Consider the following 26,621-nt stretch of genomic DNA (forward strand, 5'->3'; position numbering starts at 1 on the left):
TCCCTCCTGAAAAAGCTAACGCGAGGGGTTGTGTATTTACAAATCTCCTGTTTTTGTTCTATAGAGTCAATTTGAGCGGGGGAGGAAATAAATGTACAACTTGTGACCCTATACACCTTTTCATTCCGCCCCCTCTGCGGACAGGTGTCAATCCCAGCACTCAAGCCACAATCCCACATGGTCACCCGGATATAAACAACTCTCTCCATACAGACAAATCCGCACTAACTTACTAGACTGTAAAAAGTTTTCAATCACACTCATTATTTGTCTTAAATTGCAATAATTATAAACATTGTTGAAAATGTTATGAAAAAAAATGTACACTTTTTTTTTTCCTTATGCGTTTCTATACAAGGCAGGCAAAAGCAGAGCACGCTCATCCTAACCCTTCCTCCCACAGACATGCTCTCAAACACACTCTCACACACACACACACACAGACGCCCACTTCCCATCATCCCTTGGAGCGGTTTGGGTGTGCCATCCACTCTAGAGTCCACACTGGTGCCATCCCACACCCCAAACCCATTCCCAACCATTCCCCAGCCCTCTTCACTCTCTTTGGACTTTGAGCCCCAAATGACAAGAGAATGGTCAAGGAGAAGGACCTCTTGAAACTGGCTTTAAAATATGTATATATTTATATGTGTATATATATATATTTATATATATATAAAAAAGGGTGGGGGAGGAGATGTGAGGGGAGAGAAGTAATGGTTTTTTTAGGGACTGGGGAGCGGGAGGTGCAGGCTTGCGCAGTGGTGGTCCCCCGGCAGCCGGGCCAGGGGTGGGTGGGAGTACGGGACGGGGCCGGGCCACGTGGCCTGGTGCTCTATGGAATGTCAGCTCATCATATCGTTGCTGTTTACCCCGTATGTGGAATTCTTCATGGAGTCATTGACTTCTCTTCTAAATACTGAAAGATTCTGTGTAAACCTGCAAAATAAAGAAAAATAGTTGAGTATATATGCATGCATGCGTAACTTAAATTACATCTAGAAAGAAAGTGCGAGTGTCAGCTTCTGTCTTTTAGCATGGCACAATATAAATACAAATTATTTTAATACTCTCAAAACTTTAGGGATACAAGATATAGTTTAATAAAAAGATATAGTAATAAAAGTGAAGCTTCTAGGGCTGCCCCCTAATAGTTGAGGAGAAGTCGTAGTCGACCAAATTTTAATTGGTTTGTCAAAAAAAAAAAAATCCAATTGGTGAAGTCACGCAGTCCATGACAGATCGTTAACATGGCTGGTCCATGTGGAAATTACAGCATGTCAGGCAGGAAATCCAAACTTTCGTCTATCATTCATCCACCTCAAACATGGCTTATCATTTGAAACTTGCAATTAGCAGCCTAACTTCAGCCATTTTAAATGGACACTCTCTCAGCTAAATCAGTACAGCGCTTACTGCATGACGATTAACTTAGCGTGCATTTTTCTCAAATTCCATCCACCATACTGCGGATGACGAGTCAGCGTCGTCAACTTCATCTTTGCAGACGACACTGACTCAGAAAGCACTAGTTTATTAAAATTACATTCATAATCATTACTTTAGCCATTGCGGCAAACTTTGTGTGTGCGCATGAGTGCTTAATTTAAATTTTACTTTATTATGGTTTAGTATTTCTCTGTAAACTTAAATGCAAAGCAGGATGAAAATCATATGAAATCAAATGACCTGTCTCTGTTTTTGGTGAGCAAGTTTCGCTCTATGCCCTCCATGAGATTTTCGAAGCATAAGTGCATGGCTTGCTGCTTTTCTGGTGGTTGGCTGTTCACAATGCTGTTCCTCAGATCTGCAAAATACTACAAACACAATGCTCTGATCACAAGTGGTGTTGTAGTGCTAATTAAAAGTTAAAAAGAATGATGGGCCTTTCATCAAAAAGAACCCAAGGATTGTATAGTCACACTATATTCTTAGGTGTGTATAGCTGTGACTATTTACAGAATTGACACCATATTTACATTACATTGTTTTCACACACACACACACACACGTTTAAAAATGTAGGGTCAGAAAGGAATTAACACTGTTATTCAACAAGGATGCATTAAATTGACCAAAGTTAAAGTAAAGACATTTATAATGTAACTAAAGATTTCTATTTCAATCCTGAAAAATGTATATGTTTCTTGAGGAGCAAATCAGCACATTAGAATGATTTCTGAAGGATCATGTGACACTGAAGACAGGAGTAATGATGGTAAAAAAAAATCAGCTTTGACATCACTGGAATAAATTATGTTTTAAAATATATTAAAACAGAAATTTTTATTTTGTAATAATATTTCAGAATATTACAGTTTTACTGTCAAATAAATGCAGCCTTGGTGAGTATAAGAAACTTCTTTCTATATATATATAAAACCTTACCAACTCTAAACTTTTTATATATATGCATTAGGGGTGTAACGGTACATGTATTCGTATTGAACCGTTTCGGTACGAGGCTTCCGGTTCGGTACGCATACAAACCGAACGATTCCTTGGACCATTTTTTCCTGCCGACAAAATTCGCGCTGGCGCGACCACCACAACGTTGCGCAACATCAAATGGCAAGCGTAATGAAAGCGGAACGAAACTGCGCTTCTCATTATATTGTGCTTCACGGATCGTTTATCAGTTCGGACCAGCAACATCAGTGCAGCGCGTGCCGATCTCGATCAAGCGACACTGGTACAACACAGCGCTAAGAGATCCAGTAAAGAAAACATTTGAATTCGCCACTGAAGTAATAACATCGCTGCGAGATCTACTGAGAAGGATTCACATTTCTCCGTTATTACCGTAGATCTTTATTAGATCAAACAGCGCTGACGTGGAAACCAGGAGAAACATTGTGCCGTGAATGAACTATAGTAATACTTTACGTCCACAGACCAGCAACATTCACCATGGATTTAATATAGTAACACTAACTGTAACCTTGCCTGGAATAGTGAAATACTTTCAAGTACTTCACACATCTTTTTCCAGCACTTCAAAACTCAAATAATATATAAATAAATATATATTTAAATGTTATTTTTAATGTGATGACCAAAACATTATTTGTTCATCCTTCAAAGATGACCCCCATTAATAAACCTGAAAGTTTCAAGATGTAGGAAAACACAGTTATTAAAAAATATTTTTTCTTTTAACAAATGGGAAATTTTTCTGGCATTTCTTTCTTTTTGCTGTATCGAAAACGTACCGAACCGTGACTTTAAAACCGAGGTACATACCGAACCGTGATTTTTGTGTACCGTTACACCCCTAATATGCATACAAGTTTTCAGAATCATTGAAGAGAGAATCATGAAGTATCAGATCATTGATTTCCCCCCCACCTCTAACACACACACACACACCACACATACCTTCTCATTGAGCAGAATCAAGCCAAGCAGTGGCCGTGACATTGACCACTGATTCCTACAATCTTCAAAAATGATGATATTCAACACTGTCGACAGCATCTGGATAAGAAGATTGTGAGAACTTTGTCAGATCAAATATCTCCAATACACTCCAAAAAAGTAAATAGACATATATAAGAACAATATATTTTTTAAATAAACAAGCTGTGAAGATTTCATTACAAATTATGTTTTAACAAGTCAAAAGACTAAATTCTTGAACATCAGATAATTGAATTAATGATGCAAAAATGTATTTTTTTATGTGTACTGAAACTTCAGATGTCTTTTAAAGTCTCAGATGGCTACAGATGCAGCCTCACCTGCTGGATCATCTCAGGGTGCTGCTGCATTATGTGAAGGAAGCGGTCGCTCTCCTGGGCCATGGGCGCCGCTCTTTTCTTCGTGCTGCGTGACAGCTGCTTGAATAGATAAGTAACTATGTGATCCAGGCTTGAGCAGCAACCAGTGCATACCATTGTGTCTGTGAAGGGACAAACAGAAACAAAGATCAGGCTCAGGTTAACAAACACCCAAGTGGTCCATGATGGAACTGAAGGGGAGTCTCTGTTTAAAGACAAGGTCCTTACCAAGTGCAGTAAGCCCTTCTGATATTGAGGACAGGATGTACATGACCACATGAGGCTCCAGGCTGGCGATGAAGTTCATATGGTCTTGGGTTAGCACCTCCAGAAGAGAGTAGTAAGACTGACTAAGCTTTGGATAGTCCTGCAGGAAGAACAACCAACCAAAAATCAACCAATCTGAATGCTGAAGGACACAATCCTGGTACTGATAACTGACAGCTCATACCAGCAGGTCACTGTGAGGGATGGACAAGAGCAGCTTAATAAAGGTCTGCAGGGCATTGTCCAGGGCATCATCGCCGTACAGACGGAAGACGCCGAAGTTGACATAGTTGCCGCTTAATACGGCTTTCAGCATGGAGAAACAAATGGAGATTCCCTTCAGTTTCAGTGCATAAACCTGATCTTTTGGCACCTCGCCTAGTGTCAGGATCCGATTTCCTTGAAGCAAAAAGAAAAAAGAAAAAAAAAAGAAAAATGATTATTTAACTTAAGTCATCAAAGTGTTTACAATCTAATACTACTACTACCCCAAACCAGAGGAATAGCTGAAAACTGGGTCATTATTATACCATATGTTGTAATCATCTTGCTGGTTTCCCTGAACAGCAGGATTCCGTTCGGTGACGACACGTCAAACTGTAATCTCTGTGACCTTCATTTAAAAAAACAGACTGTAAGTCAGAGAACATGCATAACCTTCAAACACAGCTCTCAAGGACATGTGCAAAATGTAACAAATGCATACCCAGGCAGGGCCTAAAATTACCACCAGCCAAGCACCAAATGTAAGTAGAAATCAGTGTTGGCGAGTATATGAAACCGTATCAATTATCAGTTGGCTGATAACATTTTTATGAATCCTAACAATGCAATGATGTGAGAACATAGTTTAAGTTTAAACCATGAATATTCAAGCGCAAGATGATGCGAAATAAAGTTCAATAAGTTACTCGCTGTGTGGGAAGTTTTCTGTGCGCAAACATTTGAAGCACGCGGCTAGAAATCCATGTCTCAGACAGCACGTGAATACTGAATTGAACTCTTTCATGTCGTCTTGCACTTGAAAATGCACTGGCAGGTGGCAAAAAGGTCGTTTAGGCCCTGTGCTTACCTGTTGTGGACAAGCTCAGCCATGAGTTTGAGGACCGGTGTGGTGCAGGCAGGTACATGGTACCAGAGCTCTATTGCCCTCTGTAAGATAGGCATGTAAGTGGGGTAACTATGATCTGTTAAGGAACATTAAAATTGACATTCAATCTGAAATGTGCAGTTTTAATTAATTAAAATAGTTTGAAATAAAAAATTAATGAAAAATAAATAAAGAAACAAATAAAAAAACACAAAATAAAGAAATACACAAATTACACATAAAAAAGCAAAACCAAATACGGGTTAAAAGGATACATCCAATCAAAGAGCATCATAAAGCTGGTCTTGGCATTGAAGGCAAAGGCAATTCCCCTTAGATCTCTCACCAGTCCTACTAAAGTTCTCTAAAAGAAAGAAAGAAAAAAGTAAAACATTTGTTCATCTATTATACTTAAAAACACAGAGGTACAGATGCATTATAAAGGTCAGAAAACAAAAAGGTATTTTGCAAATGCTGCACGTCACACAGAGGAGGTGATGTATGATAAAGAATATGACATCTCACTTTTGCTTCTTGTTCATTGAAGGTGTTGGTGCTGAACATCTGAGCTACGGTTTCAAACGCAGCAGTGAGAGGAAGCATGAACTGTTCAAATTGGTCCTCGTCCTCACCTGTCAAAGACAGAACATCGTAAAAGATGTTCTTTGACATGACACTTATGTTCTATTTTATACATTATCTGATGATTAAGGCCAGCCCACTGTAAATTTGAAATATGAACTATAATAGGTACACCCTTACCCAAATCTACCATGAGAAGTCTTCCCAGGGCTGTGTAGAAAGTGGTCCGACACCTCATATCACTAAGGTTGGCCTGATTGTTCACGCCCAGGAAAGAAAAGTGCTCACTCTGTCACATGGAAGAAAAACAAGACATTGTCAGCTTGTCACTGAAGAAACTATTTTAAGAATAATAAATAAATAAAAAAGGAGTAAAATCGTTTTTAAAAATGAAATTACGATTTTATTATTTATACTACAGGGTCAAATAAAGCTGAAGTCCAGTTAAGAAAAAAGCTCAGGTGGTTCACTTACTGTGTGGTTGTTTAGCATGAACTGGACAGCGCTGAGTTTCACTAGTTTTCTAACACTGCTGTATGTGACAAATAAGGTTAAGGAAACATAAGAAAATATTTACCGTCAAAAACATCGCAGACTGTTCTTTACATTTACATTAAATAAAACAGTGTCAGCATTGTTACTGAGGTTGATGGACTTTTATTTAAAGCAACAAGTGTGTAAGGATATCCAATAGAGAGGTCATTGAGGAGCTGTAGTGTCTTAGATGTGATTGGTTCACACTGTCCCCAGTACTTCAAGTTGGTGATTCTGCATTAAAACAAAACTCTTCGTTAAAAATGTTTTTCAATCATAATTATTGACAAAGTAAGGTTTTCTCATTAATTATATTTATGATTAGTGGACATATACTCACATTTTCCCAATGAAAACACTGAGTACCATGGTCTCATCATTCAAGCCAAGAACCTCTGATAGTCTCCGATACAACTAGGGATAAAACAAAAGTAGTATTAATTCATGTCATCTTGAATTCATCTTGAACAGGTGTTTTGCATTGTAGCTCTTACTAAAATACCCTGGATTTTAAATGGTATGATGGTATTAATCCAGTGTTTCCCATACATTGATTTATCTGTGGTGGCCCGCCACAACATCAGCATTGACCGGCCCAAAAATATATTTAAACCTCATAATAACATAAAAAATCTTTGATGTTGTGTTCTGTGCCATTGCTGTCAAACAAGCTAAAATCGAAAGCGTGCCTGCAAACCCCCCTAGAGGGACCAAGGTCCACCCACCACAGTTTCACAAAATCCTGTGGGAAACACTGATTAACCAATCAGCCTGCAAGATTGGAACCATCCATTTCATAAAGCACATAGTATGTTAAACTACTGAAAAAAGTTTGGGGAATGAAGCCACAAGAAGCAAGCAACTGTGACAATTCACAGGGGTTTCTCACAAACCCATAACCTATATATGTTTGGTGAGAATAGGGGGATAAAGCAGTTCAATTTCATTTACAAATTAAAAACTTAATGTAACATTTAATGGCAAAATACAGTATACATATTGTTCTAATACGAATCAAATTAAACTGCTAAAAATAAATTCTCGGAAGGAAAAAAATCTTTGTAGTTGAGTCCTGATTATGGCCCAGTCACAAATGGCACCCTTCCCTGATTCTAAAATAAGCTGCATGGGCTGTTGGGTAATTGTACACTGTAAAGTCTGCATCTCTACAATCCAAATTAAGTGTGCCATTTGGGACACTACACACAAATTCGCCATTAAAGTCAATACATCAAGATCAAATAATACTTCATAATGATTTTTGTTTTACAGTTATGAGGAGCACTTTTAAGGTGTTTAATTCCAAGGTTAAGGACAACAGGCTAAAGCAGAACTAAACACAGTTTTAAGGCCAATTCACACTGCACCGACACACGCCCACCAATGCTTACAATCACCAGATTACAGTACGCCCCTTCTTAAACATTTCACGACCCGACAAGCAACGACTCTACATGTTCACTCGGCGAAAAACAAGCTCCGACAGATGCCAACAGACACCGACAGGATCCCACACTGATTCGACAAAACTGTCCGTCTGTCGGTGGCGGTGCAATGCGAATTGGCCTTTAAAGGAACAGCTAGTCTCTCTATGTGCACTTATCTTCCAAACTGTGAACAGAGAATCGGAGCAACAAGAGAGAAAACTTCAGCTTTCTGGTTAGTCATGACACTTTCATCTCCAACAAAAAAAACTATTTGTTTTTTCGAAACTAACAGGTCAACTTAGAAAACCAGACTGAAAGACTGAAACCACAACTAAGCATGCAAACAAGCTGAATCGACGGTCTCTTTTCAAAGCCCCGACACAACACCATTGCAAAATTCAACCATTCTGAGAGTTCAAAGGCAAAACCCTGTGAAAGTTACGAGAGATCAATAATCAATTCTATACTAGCTGAATGTTTTTTATTTCATTTTTTAGATTTGATGTCTAAACAAACCACAGCTTGAAGTTTGTGCTCATGCAAACAGAAACTACAACTGTAAAATAACTGCGATTACCTTTGATGACTTTTGCACCTGGTCACCAATGTAGATTTTCCGAAACTGTTCGAAGAAACTTAGCATGGCTAACTCGAGCTTCTCGTTTCCAGCTTGAGCCAGCCGCGAGTCTGTGAGGTTCATTAACTGCAAAACTCTGAAAATGACAAAAGATGAAGTTTATATTTAAGCAATAAACCACAAGAACTAAATGATTAATTAATTGAATTCTTTACCACTTTGTCGCACAAAATCCATAAATCAACTGTTTTTAATAGAAGTGAAATTAGGAATCACATCATTATAATTTTTCTTCTTCTTTTTTCTTAGATTGGCTAAAGATTACATTTAACTGTTATTGGGTATAGTGGCTTTTTTAGTTCCTGCATGGTTTGTATAGGACTGGATAAGGAGAATAAAAGTTGAAATTAACTGTTATTTTATTTTATTAGTTTTTAGTGAAGGGAAAGGCCTGTTAGTAGTGTTTAATTCTGTTGTTTGACATTTAAAATAGTTTGTGTTATGTTGAAGTATTTGAGGTTACCATTGTGCTGAAGAAGAAAACTACATTGACTCTATAAGCAATGACTGAGCTAATGCCAGTGACGAGTTACATCTTACTTGTTCATTAAATATACAGGCTATAGAAAAGTTACATCTAGCATGTGCTATGATAGCTGTGGATTTTAACTAGGGATGCACTGAAATGAAAATTCTGGGCCAAAAAACTTCTGGATGCTCTAGTCTAGACTAAAAATCGAAAATGCTTTTTAAAAATTACTTATTTATTATATTAAATTAGCTTTGTAAAGTAAAAAACAAAACTTAATCGTAAAAAAACTATGCAAACGGTTCCGTAACTTTTTTTAGAGTGTGGCACTCACAAACAGCCTATTTAGTGATGGCACAACTAACAACAACAGTGGAAGAATTCGGTCCCAGCTCTCTTGTCTCTGTACTCTTGTATGTGGTGTGGTTTGATTAACACCGTAGTTAATTTAAGACTCTGAACAGCTTTTTTAATAAAATATGTAAATATTTTAAGGACAAAAGGGTGTCAGAAACGGAAAGCTGTGCAGCACTTTGTGTCCAGTGGTATTTCTGCTAGTCGACACGACTTTCATTACATAATAAATGTAGACTTTAAAAAAAATCTGAAGACGTTGAATCCCTACTTTCAAAGAATGATTTTAGAATGATCAAATTGCATGTGAAACTTTAATGCCGAACATTAAGGTGTGAACAGCCTTCGGTGCCGAGTCCTCACCGACACACAAGCTCCCCATCCATGGCATCTTGCTCATCCGTGCTGGCGAAGGATACTCTTCCTCCAATGACTGCACCAATGATGTACACCAACCACGTCAAACGACCTGGACAACATTCATAATGTAAGGGTTATATCATAACCAACGTATGTTTGTCCATCAAGAAATGTGAGGCGTTTCAAGCTCACCCTCCTGCACTGCTATGTCCATTGTGCTGGAGTTGGTGGACTGCAGCAGCTCCTGGTATGACTGGGCCGACTGATCGAAGAGCTGGACCAACAGGGCACAGGTCTTTTCATACTCGCACCGCCCGATAGTAGACAGCTGGTCCAGCTGCTGTTGCACCAAGCCGGCATCATCCAAGGGGTCTTCAAGACCATCCCTGTATAGAATGGATATTGTATATATATTGGTATAACCTTGCCAAGCACCTGTTACTTGATCATCCTGACTTTGTACAAGGCATAAAAAAAATCGACAGGTGAGTGCATCATTCAAACGATCTAATTTAGACATTGATTTTCTTTTAACACCGATCAACGCGTTGATCAAGCTAGAACCAATGATGTTTAGATCTCACAATATTTGCACTTTAGTTTAGGTAGGTCTTGAGCAATATTTGCACTTGAGTAACAGTAGTATTCAGGTACAGAAATACTACACTGTAAAATAACACTGGATAGTCTTCACTGTATAAATTAAACATAAATCCTTACAATTAAAGTTACAAAAGTTATTTAGTCCAGTGATTTAGTGACAGATAGCAGCAGGTGTATTAGGCTGCCGTCACAGATCCGATATACTGATACACATGCGTTTTCTTTCTCAACTGTTTACGTTCATTTAAAGGGTAACTAAACCCCTGGTCAAAGCCTGACTCCACCCACTGGCAATATTTGAAAAATGCTGGAAAAGTGGGCAGAGCCCAGCAGAGATAGAGGGGACGAACCGAGGGCAGGGCTGAGCGGGGGGGCGTTCACCTGAGACCCGCAGTGACAGCTGCTGTCAGACTCGCTACAATGGAGAGCGACTGGAGTGACGCAAGTAGCTTTTGCAACAGAGCGGTCATTTGAAGTCGAGGACTTTTCTCCCCCACCTTCACCTGAAGTGGAGGATGTTGAATTGTCAGTGGACACAGGGCCAGAGCCATATCAATTCAAGCCGCTGGCTCAAACTGCGGTCTTAACTCCCGCATCGCGATCGGCATCCAACGATGCTAGTGAAAATATTTTTTTTCCAGGATTGTTATTACTATTACGTTCAGTATATTTTGCTGCTATGTGAAAAAAATATCCAGCAAATCGCACCGGCGCGTTTGTCGACACCAGAGGGTTAACTTTAGCCTAATAGGAAGGAACCTAAATTGTGATTAAAAATATATGCTCACTCACATCAAGACGCCGCTGCGGTGGTGGAGTCCATAGAGCAGCGTTTGGCACTGCGTCGCTTTTCAGCGCAAGCTGTGTGGAGAAGCCCATTTCCACCTCCATTGCATTGGAGAAGCAATCCCGTGTAAAATGCAGGTTGCACACAGCGATAGACGGGAACTCACGGTCTTCCAGGCCAAGTGCATGCAAACACTGGCGCCTAATTTCCAAGTCTTGTGGAAAGTTATGCAGTCCGGCAGTGCTGTTGCAACCAGCAACGCTACGTACCATCCTAACCACTGTACTAAATACAGATAAAGCTAATGCTAAAAATCTATGCTAATATACGCTATCCTGATTGTTTTCAATACTCGTAATTCCAACTCCTGACTCGCTACAGTAGTTTTGATGGAACCAGATGCTTTTATACCAGGGGCTGCCAAGGGCGTGGTGAGCTCGCAGCAAGGGCATGACAGAGTACCGTCACAGAGTACCCCTACTTCAGGAGCTTTCCGTTTAACCTGAAGAGGGCAGCACTCAGACGTTTTTACACCATATATTTGAAAATTAAAACACTTTATACCCAAATGTCACAAAATGTACTTGAATCAATGAACAGCATTTATGAAGCTCCATTCTTACAGATCATTAACTAGAAAAAAGTTGTTTTAGTGTTTAGTTACCCTTTAAGACATAACTGACTGCGTTTATGTGAATACCAAGACGGACATTTTGGAAATTTTGTGTGTATTTTAGGGGTGCACGATATTGACAAAAAGGTGATATTGCGATATCGATAATGAATATTGCGATATCGATATTAATTTCGATAGTTTTAAACGCATGTAAAGCTACAAAAGTTATGGGAAAACGCATCAAAAAAGATTCATAAATAAAACAAGTTCTTACAACATAAGGTTTATTTCAACTGACAGTCATATTGGACTGGTACAACATGAATAAATAAATAATAACCATGTCTACAGAACAGGACATGTTTTACTGGTATGTACACTACAGTATAAAAAACAATAAATAAAGAGCAAGTCTACAGAACACACCTGGCCACTTTATGCGTTTACTGTGATCGGATAGCTATCTGATCGTGAAAAGACCAGGTGTAAATGCCATCCGAAACGAGTTCGAGACGGATTTGAATCCGATCGCTGAAACCACTTCAGGAGGAGGTCTGAGCCGCATTCCAGACGAAACTGGACAAGTGTAAATGCATCTCGTTGTTGAAACCACATATGTAAAATTTACTCCTCCCAAAAACGCTAAAAATGAGAACGTGTTACAGGCTACATGTCATGTTATGGCCAGATATGACGACGCGCGCAGCTGCAACACGCATCACCACAGATGAGCATCTCTTCATCAAGCCAACGCGCAAACTATCGCAAATCAAAGTGAGAGTAAGTCGCAGACGCTTTACACACAATTATCTTCATTAAAAGTAAATAAATGAAATGATCTTAACAGGGCTGTTGCTGTTCTCTCTTACTGCGTTATTTGATTTTGACATTTTAGCTGATGATCGTAAAATGCAGATCATAACTGTTGCTTTCGGTGACGTGCACTCCATTAAATCTGCATAGGCTAAAGCGCGGGAATTGAAGATCGGATTTATATCCGTTTTGCAAAAACACATTTATGTGACCAGGTGTAAAAGGAATATCGTTTTGATAAATCAGATAGGTATCCGATCAGTGAAAACGCATGAAGTTGCCAGGTGGCCGGCAAGTGTGTGTGTGTGGGGACTGTGTGGTAGTAGAGCAAGGGAGAAGTGAGAGAGTGACAGCGATTAGCTTTGGAGCGAGTAGCGACTCAGTCATATTGAGAAAAACAAAGCGTCTCCCCTGTTCTTTCTGACCACTGTGGGAAATCTGTTGCATGAAAAGTTAACCCTCTTCTTGATTTCATGTTGTTTATAGAGAAGGAGAATCAGGAAATGAGTCGGGGGAAATGCAACGGTGCATGTCGGACCGGACGCATCATAAACAAAATATCGCATAAATATCGCGAGATTTTCGATATTGATTCGATATATCGTGCACCCCTTGTGTATTTGATCACAATAAGCTGTGAAAAAGACATCTCTTTGGAACACGCAAGGTCTTTGAGAGGCGGCTTTATGTGTGCACACCGTGGGTGAGTGCAAAGAAAAACATCTCTCAAAGAGCGCACAAGTACTACTGAATGATTAAATTAAAAAACATTTTTTAAACGCTTGCATGTTCAAATTGACAAGGCTTAAAAAGACGTGGGCAAGTGACATTTCCGTCAGCCATCCCAAACCGAGAGCGTTGTATCTCAGCGAGCAGCTTGCTTATAATGGAGATGCGGTGTGATTTGAAGCCAGAAGCAATCTGCTCAACTTCAGAGATAGAGAGCGGGGAGACGCGGTACTGAAGATTTTCTCACACTGCTTGTGAAATTACTTCTCACAAAAAGTTTCCAAATTGCCGATTTGATGTGATTAATTTACTAATAAATGTTTGCGGTATTTTCCCACATTATCAATGCGAAAACCTGTGGGAATGAGTAAAATGAATGCTCTAATACCTGAGCTGAAATCCAAACCCTGTATGGTATCAATTTAATATTGATACTACGGTGTTAGATTGTGGTACCGCACCGAAGCCAAAATTGTGGTATCTAGCCAACCCTAATAGAAACATTACACATATTTGACATTCATGCTCGTCGGACCTAACCGTGACTTCAGATAGCGCTCACTCTACCTCAGAATGATGTGCACGGACTCCAGGCGAGACGTGATGTAGGCCTTGGTCACTTCAGGGGTGTAGGTCTCCAGCATGTGGGGCTCCGTGGCCTTCACATAAGGGACAGATGCCGCCAAACGCTGCCACAGGCTCAGCAGATAGTGCACGCTGTTGGGGGCAAACTCCCAGTGCTGGGACACATCAAATTATTATCAGTCTTTGAAAAGCCAATTTTCACATTTTCAAAACTTCTTTAACAATCACAAATCAGATCTGTCTTTAGCATACCAAGTCTTTCACTCACCTGCAGACTAGTTACTGTGAAATTAGCAATCAGTCTTATGACCTCAGGGTAGTTCTCTACTTTAACCAGCTCTCCCAGTTGATAGTTACTCTTGAGTCGAGCCAGTAGTCGGCAGAACTCATGGTAGTTGTTTGGGTCCGACAAACTCTACAAAAAAAAAAAAAAAAAAAAAAAAAAAATTATTGCCACGTCACCCAATCAACAATATACCTATGTACAGATTTCACAATTCATGCACAAACAATCTCTCTCTCTTTCACTAATTCATTCAAATAAATGCAATCTTACCACAATGCTTTATTTCCATCTGATTTAAAGTGGGCAGAAAGCTAGATATATACTGACCCATAAACAAAATAACTAACGAAAATTAACTGTTATTCTTACCCATCCAGTCAGCTTTAACTTGTCAATACTGGCAAATGACCAATATAGCTAATCCCTATATGAAGACACATTCTACCAAGGTGGGCACCATCCGATTTGACCCTGCCCCCAACCACCGTTGGGCAGCGAATGCGAATTCAAATGTGAAATTGAAAGCCAGTGTGCATTCAAATACCATTTCGACCGAACGCAAAAATTGCGGAAGTCTGAAATAATCATGCCTAATTGCAATGACGTTTATTATACATATCTAATAATACTACAATGTATTTATGAAGACACTTGAACAAATATAAAGATGGACAGCATACTTGAGGGTTCTCCAATATTCTCTTCACACCATCTACTAAATGGGAGAGGAACTTTGCTCTCTCTGCGTTGTTGAAGAGAGACCTCCGGACAGATGCTATTTGGACTAAACAAGACAAAACCTAAAAGACAAACAAACAGTTCACATCAAATGTGTCTTCACTAAAGGAAGAGTCTAACAGTATCTATGAGGCAAAGGCTTGTTTATCTTTATATGCATAGCATGCTGTTTATCTGACACTCACCAAGGGAGACAGCGAGGGAGGGATGGAATGATACAAATCAAAAAACAGCTGCAAAGTGGAGGAATCCAAAAAGGCTGCAGATGAGAGAAAAAGGCCAAAAGTATGCATAAATTAAACATGAATGCCTCATTTTATACTAAACATGTGCGCACTGCATGAAAAAAAGGCACTTTTTTTTCATGTTTTTGGAAGAAGTCTCTCATGCTCACCAGAGCTGCATTTATTTGATCAAACATACAGTAATAATTGCAATATTGTGAAATTTTATTAGAATTTAAAATAACTAATTTATTCCTGTGATGCAGAGCTGAATTTTCAGCATCATTACTCCAGTCTTAAGTGTCACATGATCCTTCAGAAATCCTTCTCATTGGCTGATTTGCTGCTCAAGAAACATTTCTTATTATCATCAATGTTGAAAACTGTTGTCCTGCTTAATATTATTGTGGAAAGTTTTTTCTTTGATGAACAAAGTTCAAAAGAACAGTTTATTTGAAAGAGAAATATTTTGTAGCTTTATAAATATCTTTATTTTCACTTTTGATCAATTTGATGTCCTTGCTGAATAAAAGTATTAATATCTTTGACAACAATCTTACCGACCCCGTAGCATATATGCAAAAATGTCAACCACGAATAATCATTTTGAAATGTTGGTTAGCCAGCCATAACAAAAATAATTTGCATACTGAAGTCTTAAAAGGTACAGTAGACAAGAGAAAAATACATTTTTACAACAAGACAACTCGACTTTTTAAGCATCTCTGAAGAAGGTTAAAAAATACAATAAAATACAGACACTTTAAACAAGTACTGTTTGCCAAAAAATGGAAGATCACCTGATCTCCAGCTGGTGGGGATCTGGACGGTGCACAGATCATCTGAGGACTCATCGGTGGATGTACCGATGAAATCAAAATTGAGGCAATTGTGGGCCAGTTTGAGTAGCTGCATGAGCAGCCCGTGCTGGCTCTCATCGTTTAGATTCAAGTTCTTCCCAGATGCCTGCAGACAAACAGAACAATGCATTGAGTCCTTTACATAAAGCTGGTTTAACAGTTGTGAAGGAGTATATACAGATACATGGTGCAGCCTATGAGTCATTAAGCATTAGCCTCACCTGCTTGAGGAGGTTACAGGAGAGGGTGAAGATGTCAAACAAAGAGGAATCTCGAAAAGATGACGCAATCTTCCTATGTTTTGTAAGTGGATGTGATGAGTCTGCCTGGGGGAACATAAGAAGATTCAAGGAATCAGTAATTCATCTTTAATGTGGCATACAGTTATTGATCCTAAACAAACAGCAAAACAATTCCAAGCACTAAGGAAAGACTAAATGAAGACATACTGCTGTGAGCGGAGAAACTTACTTGGTTAATCTCATTGGTTAACTGGGAAAGAATTGTGACTCCTATGATGCAGTGTTCAACACTATCCTGAAAGCATCATAAAATGTAGCATGTTAAAAATATTTTCTACCAAGCAAACCTTATAAACAACTTAATAACTTCTGAACACTAGTCAAATTGAACATTTGATGATAATTTTTCTAATTTGCCTAAAACACGCAATGTAATCATCTATGCCATTACGCTGAGTGTGAAAGAATGAGTGACAACTGACAAACACTTCTCATGAGACACCTTAGCTTGAGTGATGCACTGGGATGAAAATCTTTGGCCGAAAATAAAAGGGGGGGTGAAATGCTATTTCATGCATAGTGAGTTTTTTTTACACTGTTAAAGAGTTGGATTCCCATGCTAAACATGGACAAAGTTTCAAAAATTAAGTTGTACGTTTGATTGAGTATTTCTGTTCTCAAAATACTCCTTCCTGGTTGTCACAAGTTTCGGAAAGTTTTTTTTCGAGTATGGGCGCGTATGACGTCAGATGCGCCGGAATTTCCTTATACGGTCCTAAGGGCACTTCTCTCGGAAGGGCGCGCGCGCAGCTGTAGAGCGATAGCCGTAACCTATGCCCATCAAAGCGCTGTGCATCGGCTGCGCTGCAATATGTCACCAAAGAAGTGTGTTTTCGGTTGCCAAGGCAAGAAAACACTGCACAGATTCCCAAAGAATCAAGCGTTAAAGGGATACTCCACCAGTTTTTCTAATTAAACTATGTTATTCCCTTAACTAAGACGAGTTGATACATACCTCTCTCGTCTCAGTGCGTGCACTATATCGCTCTGTATTGCCGCAAAACTATGTTAGCACTTAGCTTAGCCCATGCATTAAATATGGGCCAAGCAGAGAAGCGACCAAACACTTCCACGTTTTCCCTATGTAAACACAGTTACTCGAGTAGTGTAACTTGACCTGGGCTGGTGACACAAAATAAACCGTTGCGCTTTTCTAAGCGTTTAAAATTGATGACTATATTGTATGGCGGAATACCATAACAAGTGCTTTTGAGCACTTCGACTTGGCGCAATAATATCTTCACTCGTGAAAAGTCCTCTTACCGGCTCCCGCTTCCTCTCCCCCTCCCTCTGACATTTCCGTCAATACAACCAACGTGGCTTTTACTACCTGTGCTATTAGCAAACTGCAGATCATTTGCAATGGCGGACTTTGTAGATGATTATGACTTCTTTGTAGAAGACCCAGAGCCATATCTGTTTGAACCCGAGTACACGGAGGAGGAATTAGCTCTTATGGACCGTGAGAGGAAAGAAAGATATGATCCAGAACAGACCGGAGCTGGCGAAAGACCACGGGCAAACAGCAATTGGTGGTGCAAGTGTGACTGTTGCGAACAGATGCCGACCGAAATTGAGAGCCTGTGCTGTTTAGAATGCTAACTAGCTTCCAACAACCTGTTACTTCGTCAACTCCGCTCGAACTACTACTACCGGCGCATGTCACGTTGGCTGTATTGACGGAAATGTCAGAGGGAGGGGGAGAGGAAGCGGGAGCCGGTAAGAGGACTTTTCACGAGTGAAGATATTATTGCGCCCAGTCGAACTGCTCAAAAGCACTTGTTATGGTATTCCGCCATACAATATAGTCATCAATTTTAAACGCTTAGAAAAGCGCAACGGTTTATTTTGTGTCACCAGCCCAGGTCAAGTTACACTACTCGAGTAACTGTGTTTACATAGGGAAAAAGTGGAAGTGTTTGGTCGCTTCTCTGCTTGGCCCATATTTAATGCATGGGCTAAGCTAAGTGCTAACATAGTTTTGCGGCAATACAGAGCGATATAGTGCACGCACTGAGACGAGAGAGGTATGTATCAACTCGTCTTAGTTAAGGGAATAACATAGTTTAATTAGAAAAACTGGTGGAGTATCCCTTTAAGGGACCAGTGGATGGAGTTTGTTTTTCCAGAACATCAACACAGTTGTGCAAGTGTTCTTGTTTGTTCCATGCATTTCGAGGATGATTTTTTAATAAACAAGGGCCAGTTCGAAGCCGGATTTGCTAATCGTTTAAATCTCAATGATGGAGCAGTACCAACACTAAAGGTTAACGGTCTTGCATTGGAACCGCAGGCGGTGAGTAGAACTGCTTCAAATATCTGTGTGTCTATCGGCGTGTAACTTAAGCACAGCAAGTAGGCTAAACAACATGATCACGAATAGTTAATGTATCTATGGAGCATGCGATGTACGGTGTGTGTTTGTTTAAATACATTTGTTTAGGTGGCTACTGTAGGTGTCTGTTTGTTCATTGTAAAACCAAATCATGTCTTCATAAACCACGAGTAGGCACACAAATGTTCTAAAACTTTGCGCGCTCGTGATTATTTAGCTCCGCCCACACGCCACGCCTCCACCCGCTCGGCTTTTTCCATTAAGACTCGGTACAGCCTATCTTTCTTTTATAAATATAATAAAACTAAAGACTTTTTGGAGATATGATGGATGCAATATTACTCTATAGGTACTCAAGATTAACATGAGATTGACTGAAACTGAGTGTTTCACCCCCCCTTTAAACAAACTGGGCCATAAAGCAAAACCAAGATGTGATTTGCATTAGCATATAAATTATGTCATTCACTGAGAGTGCACTACTAGGAAACATAAATACCAACTGCAATTGTTCTTGAATTTTCACCACCAAATGTTTCAATAGACTGTTGTGGTTGTTGTGCGGTTACGTTTAAAGTTCCTCATTCATGAAACAGGAGTATAGCTAATAGGGGTGTCACGATTCTCCAAATCCTCGATTCGATAAAATTTTCGATTCTAAGGTCACGGTTCGATTCTCGATTTTTACATTTATTTTTTTTAAAGCCGAAACCGGCCAATCAGGATGCTCTCTGTCTTACATGCGCTTCATGAGGCACATACGCAAGGTCTCTCAGTTTTTTCTGTCTCGCATGCGCGCTCTTGCTCGCTCACTCTAGATTCCGGGAGATTTTAACTAATTTGCGGGCATCAGAGCCGCTTATCAATATGCGGGAGACTCCCGGAACTTCGGCAAGACTTGGGATGTCTGCAAACTGTGGCTTTTTTGAAGCGCGAACGTTGTCAACATAACTCACTGAAAATCCAAAAAACTTCCACACCTGCGACTTCAATGAAAGAGGAGAGGGTTCAAGTTCTGTCGATGGGTCTCCTGCATCTGCAGTTGCCATGCTATCTTTTGAATGGCTGTAGCTAAGTTAGAGGAGGTTGACCATAGACTCGCAGCTTTTCAACACGCGTGTTTTTTCCCGCTTGGCACGCCGACCGGACGTGACATGGGGGCGTGGCAGCATCGACGATTCCATTTTTTAATTCCAAGTTCGAGATTGTGAATTAATTTCGGTCGATTTCGATTTTGACACCCTTAATAGCTAATGTGAGTAATTTGTTAATAATTCCTTTTGTATGGAAATCTAACATATTAACTAGGAGTGTGCAAAAAAATCGATTCACATTTGAATCGCGATTCAATCTTTGCCGATTCAGAGTCGATTCATAGAATTCCAAAAATCGATTCTTTTTTACTTATTTTTTATGGTGTGCACGGGCGGCGTCGGCATGGCAATCGGGTGAGTCGGGACTTTTCCCGCTGGTCTGGTAGTGTTTCGAGGCTGCGAGGGCCGGTCTGATAAATAGTTATACATTGCAAGTTCTTGCCGGCCTCTGGTCAAACTGTGCAGCCTCTCTGCTCAACCCGTAAATAAATGCATCGATCCGCAGATTATGTTTGAGTCCTTAATGGTCTGTAGATCTTTTGCCAAGCGTGTCAGAGGTTACGGGTTCTAAACCGCACTCGTATAGTTTTTTCTCTCTCTCATCAAAACCGAATATGTAATCAGTGGTTACAGACAGTCTATATCAAGCAGGGAGACGTTTTTGAATGCATTTTATTTTGTGATCTCACCGGAACGAATAGAGAGTCTCAGCAACGGCGATATATTGAAGCGCGCGTCCGAGTGAAGACTGCGCGAGCCACAGAGAACACTGTATCCACGACACTGATAGCAGCGGAGACGAGCGCTCAGCTTGATTTCAAAAACAAGATCTCTTTTTTAATAGCGAACTAAATGAATGCTCTGCTAGTTAACTGGAGATACCCGCAAAATACGCCTATGAACGACTTCACTGGATCTAAACAAATCAATCTATCAATCACTTTGGACTTTTTAGTTGAAAAAGTTTTTATTTTTGTATAAAGACATATAAAGTAATATCAAACTGCATTTAATTTGTTGTGTTTCTTTTCTTTTAAATTGTGTCTAATGCAATCAATCACATAGGAAAAAGTAAACTACATTTATATACTGCGAATCGTTTTTTGAATCGAGAATCGTTTTTGAATCGAATCTTGAGCCTAAAAATCGGCATCGAATCGAATCGTGACATTTTCTGAATCGTGCACCTGTAATATTAACGCATTTAACTTGCATTCTAATTCAACAGTTTACATAAGATTTGTTGGTAACACTTTATATGCATCTTATATGCATCTTATAAGGTCTTATAAGTGTCTTATTAACTGTTAATTACTGCTTATTACAAGCACCTTAAAATAAAGTGTTACCGATTTGTTTTAGGAATGATTCACGTAAAAACGTTTGTTTTCATGTTTCATGAATGAGGACAAATGTCCTCGCAAAATTCAAGGTGACTGAGAATAGCATCAAACATGATATTGTCCATAAATCTCGAACAAGACCAAATCCAAAGAACATGTATATATTCACATGGATTTTGTTTTTCTCACCTTATCAATGTTTGTTATGCCTACCTGCAGGAATCTTGTCACGTCGACTATAACATTCCTGAAGACGTAATCTTCCTTTTGGCAGTCGAACCAGCCAAGCTTGGTGATTCTGGCATAAAGCTGGATCAGGGCTTGTGTCACAAAGGCAGCAAGCTTTGGCCGGGTTGCCAGATAATTGAGTACATAATTTCCTGAGGAACCAATGAGACATTTTTTTCACAGTTTTGTCTCTTCAAGGTTTTTTGAGGTCTAAATCTCAAATTGGTAGATGGTATAAACTCACGAATGTCAATGCGCTGCTCCAGGGGAAGTGGGTTGCTTGTACGAGACACCAACTTGGAGAGACACGTTGCAGCCAACAACTGCGAGTAAGAGGACTGTGAAGTAAGCAAATACACTGTCAAGTAAGCAATTCAAGGAAACCTAACCAAACGCTTTTAAATAGTTGCTTAACCCAAACTAATGGAGGAAGAACTAGGATTTTTGAGAACATTGCTGTCTGCTCATTTCAGATATCCTGCTCTTCACAGCTTTCAAAAAGTTTAATTCTTACACTTCCTCTTTCCAGCAACAACTGGCATTTACTCAGGCAGTCCGGACTGTTGGTGAACTCCACCAGAGCTTTCTCGGCCTGCAGACGTGTGGTGGTGTCTGTGGTCTCATACAGCTGCTTGCACAGGATCTCTAGCTGGGCTAGGCTCTGAAAAAGAGACCCACATGAGTTTAGTGGCAGAAAACAAAAAAAATCCAGAGGATATTTGTGAGATGAACCAATAAAATATCTAATATTTTTGCTGTCTTCCAAGAACTTACTAAGAGCATGTCTAAACTATTTTTATAAACCAAGTTCTACAAACTCTACTTGCAGAAATGTGTTAGCATTGATAATTCAAGCTAGATGATGGATATGGTCAATCGATGACATTAATTTAACCACATCTACTATTTATCATCAAAAAAATACATTAAAACTAGGGATGTGAATTTCTGCCAAAAATGACATTCGAAAATCGAGGAGCAAAAGTCGATTATCGTTCCAAAAAAAAAAAAAAAAAAAAAAAAAAAAAAAAAAAAACGCACACTCACAATGACAGAAAGGGAGGCCAATTTCATCTTTAGCGATTTGTCATCAAACAAACTGTTTATTATTCGAACAATTAACATGTTTTCGTCGGGTTTTTTTTAACATACCAGTAGTTAACATATAGAAAAAAACAATAAGCAGGACAGTCCGTTTTTGCATCGCCAAACCAGATGCTCGTTAGATAAAAAAAAAAAATGTCATAATGATTTTATGCAAACCTGCCTTGTTACTGCAAAAGCCTACTTTTTAAACAAATTAGTTTCAATCAAAACTATTCGTGTGATGCCACTGCGCAATACACACACACACACATTACCGCGGGATGGCGGGTGTTCATTTCATAAACTGTGGACAATGGTAGCTTATTTAATGTAGCCTATAAATTAATGTATTGTCCAAAAAACGGATAATGTCATCATACTTGTAGTGCTATCGTCGAGTAATAATCTGTTTGGTTGTAAAATGTATTACCTGAATGAAATGAACTAGAATGTATCGTCCTGTGGAATCATTCATTCACAGACATCATACGAAGATGTTCAACTAGATCTTCATCGCTGGCAAAAATATGATGGATTTGCAGATTTGCTTTCACTAGACTAAACTGTAGGTCCACGGCCACTTCATCCAACGCTCTTGATGCTCTTAAATCTTCCTGCTACGACTCCGTGTCGAGTGTGAATTGAAAGCGCTTCAGACGATTCAGTGCGCGAGGAACTGAACAGATCATTCAAACTGATTCGCGAACCGATTTAGACAGATCTGCCAACTTGTTTGATGAAGTCTTTGAACAGAATCGACTCAAAAGAGTGATTCATTTGTGAATGGAGCATCGCTCATGCCCATAAAAAAGACACAGCGCGCTTGGAATAAACTACGCATTTAACAACATGTTTGCATTAAAATAAAGTAACGAGAGGAACGTCGCCCAACGTAGTGAAGTAAATGTAGATTACTTTGTTACTACCATAGACTGTTACTACCAGAGACAGTAAAGGTTAGTCTACTAACTTACCCACCTCTGTTGGGCGCAGAGTTAACGGTCACGACAATGCTCTTCTTCTGTTGTTTGTTTACACTATAAAACACTGGTATCCTAGATCGCGCAGGAGGGGGTTTCATTCATGTTAGTGACGCCTTGTGTCCCTGACAGGAAAATACCCTGCTGCGCGATCTGTGACAGTATATGCGCGCCGTCAATTATGTCACATTGGAATTGCGCGAAAATATAACGATATTCGAATAAGCAATTTTATGATCGAATTTCGAACGCAGTTCGACTATTCGACTATTCGAAGATCGCGACTCATCCCTAATTAAAAGAGTTACAATGACTTGAATACACTTCTTCTGAGATAAGCATGTTTTTCATTTCTGCATTAAAATCTATTTTGATACTTTTTGGGGGAAATAAAATATTTAAAAACTGTCAGGGTCAAGTGTCCTGATATGATATAGAAAAAGAAAGCTCATCAGCTTGGCATAATCTTTAATCTCTGTTTTTTAAAAAAGACAATTTTGACAAAAGCACTTTAACAAAATTTTTGCACGCCGAGTCATCAGTCATGTGGTGCCGAATCTTATATCTGTGCATCAAGGTCAATAAAGTTAGTTCAGGTTGTAAAATGTCATGTGGTGTGACTCCACAAAAATGTATATTTATGAATTAACAATTCATTATTTGTAAAAATAATACATTAACCTTAAAAAAATAAAGATCAAGAGAAACACTCAGATGTATTCAAGATCTAAGGAAAATCTGTAGTTAATTTTTACTTGGTTACACCACATGGCATTTGTAGAGTCATTAAATAGCTCCACAGCACATCTCCTCAACAAGAGACACAACTTTAAGTATTGTCAAATGCTAAAGATGCCAAGTCTTACAATCTTAAACCAGAGGCCAGAGAGCTTCAGTGTCTTACTGTACAATCACAACAACAAACAGCGGGGTTATGAAAAACTAGACACTTATGTTCCATTAAGCAAATTAATGCGCAGCCATCACATCCACAAGTTATTGTTCTAGGTCACTAGGGAGTATCTGGTTCATGCATGCATGAAAGACTATGGTGATTGGAGAAAAAGTCAGTGATACACTTTGGTAATAATAGAGGAGAATGAACGAGCTAACTCGTGTTATGCAGCAACAAGCCTCTGACTCCAAACAGTCCTTTGTTCGCTTGTGGAGCAGAACTAACTACACAAAATCAGCATCAGCAGAAAAACAGCAGCTGCAACAACTGCACAGTCTCAATGAAAAAGTTAATGTTTATTATGCAAAAAAATTCTGAATCAGAACTAATAAACTCGCTCAATAGTTAAACAATGTTAAGTAGTTTAATACTTGCGCAAATACGTTTTAAGTTTAAATATGAACACTGTCTTGTGCATTTCACAACTTTAAGTTAATATTTCATGGCATGCCCATGTACATTTACGCTTGATGCAACCTGGTGATAGCCAAATCAAGAGACCCTAAAAGAACAGGGAGGACCCATAAAGATACAAGAAAATGCATTTGCATCCTAATAGATAAAAAACTGCCATTTATCAAGGAACTGCACAGACAAGATAAGACAACTCTAACTTGGAAAACACAAAATGAAGACATCATGCACAACTTTTTGAGTTGTTAAACAAGAAAGGAATTGAATGTTAAAGCCAGAAATACCGCTGAGTCATATTAACTCACTGGCCACACAACCTGTACTTTGATAATTATGTCAACATACATATATTGAAATATTGGTGGTTGGTTGGTTTAAGCATAAAATAAGTATGTTACACTACCAAGATGTGATCAGCAACACTCACATGGCCTGTAAGACATAGGGCTGCTCTGATGGTAATTAATAATCTATTACTGCAAATGGAATGGCTCCTTTACCACCTACAGAGTAACAGGACGCGTGGCAACAACACTGGAAAGCTCATGTTTACTGTTGCCTGTGCAAATGAGAGTCAGGTTAACAACTGCATCGTCCCCCACTTCATTACGTTTCATGGGAATACGCAGTTATTCAACACTGTGTTTAACCTCGTGACCTCCTTAACCTTTGCCCTCAAATATGACCTGTCTTGAGCAGCGTGTTTACAGGATGACTGACACATGACAAGCACTAAGCAGTGGCTGTGTCTGAAAACATGGGACAGTGTTTCACGCAAGAGTGAAGCCCGAAAAATGCTGTCTAGTACAGGTATCGAGATTTTTATGACAACCGTGTGAGTCTGTCAAAAGTGAATGAGGAGTAGACAAAGATTTCTTTAAATTCTGAGCAGCCTTTATTTGTCAATTACACCTGAAATTATTTTGGTTGGTAAGTTTGGTTGGCTCATTAACCCCTGTTATCAAGAACAATGTCGTGATAGTCAATGAAATTTATTAAGAATATTATGGGGGTTTTTTTTCGTATAATTTTCAATGTAATTAAATTGATTATTTAATACACACCTCAAAGCATTCATAAACAAAATACAGCATTAAATATAATGCATAATATAGTGAAAATAAAATCTCAAAAAGGGTATTTCTGGTTCGCTACATTTACGTCATCCAATAATGGCAGTTATTCCGCGGAGTCATTTAACTCTTCTCAACCGCTAAGTTACAGGTGAAGAAAATATAAGTAATAAATATATATATTTGGATGACTTTAAAAACCATTACCCTTTTACAACCTGCGAAGGACGCTAACGTGCATAGCGTATTTATAATTTTCAAGAAAAACACATTTCTGGTCGGGCTTTTGGTTTGACGAGGCGGCGCGCGGGAGAATCTCATGAGTTAGCATGCGAGCTACAGGCTAACAGCGCGAGAGCTCAGCAAACTGGACACATTTGCGTCTAGCAACAACATAATGACAGATAACCGAATGCAAATACGCTTTTGGGCTTACCGAGAGGCTTTTCTCAAGGAAAAAGTCTCGCTGAGCGTGAGTTACAATCGCTTGTGTATACAAGGCCAGTGTATTCATTGCATTGCAAGCGGTTGGATGAGGGATGATGCCTTGTTTACAATGTAAAACATCACTGTGGCTATAGAGTTACATGCAGTGTAGTATAATTGATCTCTCGGGATCTACCAATCTCTGCTGCTTAAAATAAAAGTCTTTGCATCTTGCTTTAAAACAACTTTCAGACAACTGGCAAAGTTGTGTGTTAGCCTAGACTACAGAGTTAAAATCAACATGATGACAGGCCACAAGTCAACACTTGATAATCGCATCCAATAAAGCATGCGAGTCAACCTCTCCTGCCGCGCGACGCATGCATTTAAAACAAACACGTACGCATCGCCGAAATAAGCCCCAGGATCTATCGTTAGACTGCAGTGGATCACAATACATAAAATTAATAATAGCAAAACAAAATCATTGACTTACCTGCACATGATCCGCCATTTTGCTCCATTCATGCTCCTCTCACTCCCCCTGACAATGAGCATGCGCGCATCTACCCACAATCACTGGAACATTTACGCAATTGACGCAGGTAGTGATAAAGCCAGATGTGCGTCCGAGGCTTCGTGAAT

At 39.3% G+C, this 26,621-nt stretch overlaps 1 protein-coding gene across 1 annotated transcript; it reads right to left on the reverse strand.

The window, feature by feature from the left end:
• Positions 1–26,621, reverse strand: xpo7 (exportin 7). Its single transcript, XM_056247927.1, has 28 exons — positions 26,473–26,621; positions 21,557–21,703; positions 21,287–21,380; positions 21,028–21,194; positions 16,212–16,277; positions 15,962–16,066; positions 15,681–15,846; positions 14,842–14,915; positions 14,599–14,718; positions 13,901–14,047; positions 13,615–13,787; positions 9,692–9,885; positions 9,503–9,608; positions 8,257–8,392; positions 6,593–6,666; positions 6,403–6,486; positions 6,193–6,253; positions 5,899–6,007; positions 5,662–5,768; positions 5,412–5,500; positions 5,119–5,226; positions 4,577–4,659; positions 4,231–4,445; positions 4,008–4,146; positions 3,741–3,901; positions 3,379–3,477; positions 1,690–1,817; positions 1–939 (listed from the first exon to the last, which is right to left on the reverse strand). Exons 1-28 carry the CDS (start codon positions 26,488–26,490, stop codon positions 846–848), a joined length of 3,264 nt encoding a protein of 1,087 aa, XP_056103902.1. The 5' UTR covers positions 26,491–26,621; the 3' UTR covers positions 1–845.

This window comes from Rhinichthys klamathensis, unplaced genomic scaffold (genome assembly GCF_029890125.1).
Source record: "Rhinichthys klamathensis goyatoka isolate OS25496 unplaced genomic scaffold, OSU_Roscu_1.1 h1tg000050l_1, whole genome shotgun sequence".
NCBI lineage: Eukaryota > Metazoa > Chordata > Actinopteri > Cypriniformes > Leuciscidae > Rhinichthys > Rhinichthys klamathensis.

Bases quoted from the DNA above. Each gene is read 5' to 3' on its own strand.
- xpo7 (XM_056247927.1), bottom strand. The intron at 14,048-14,598 runs GTATGCTGTCCA...TTTTTTTTGTAG, and splicing joins GAATATTGGAGAACCCTCAA to AGTTTGTCGGACCCAAACAA. The intron at 5,769-5,898 runs GTAAGGGTGTAC...TGTCTTTGACAG, and splicing joins ACTTCTCATGGTAGATTTGG to GTGAGGACGAGGACCAATTT.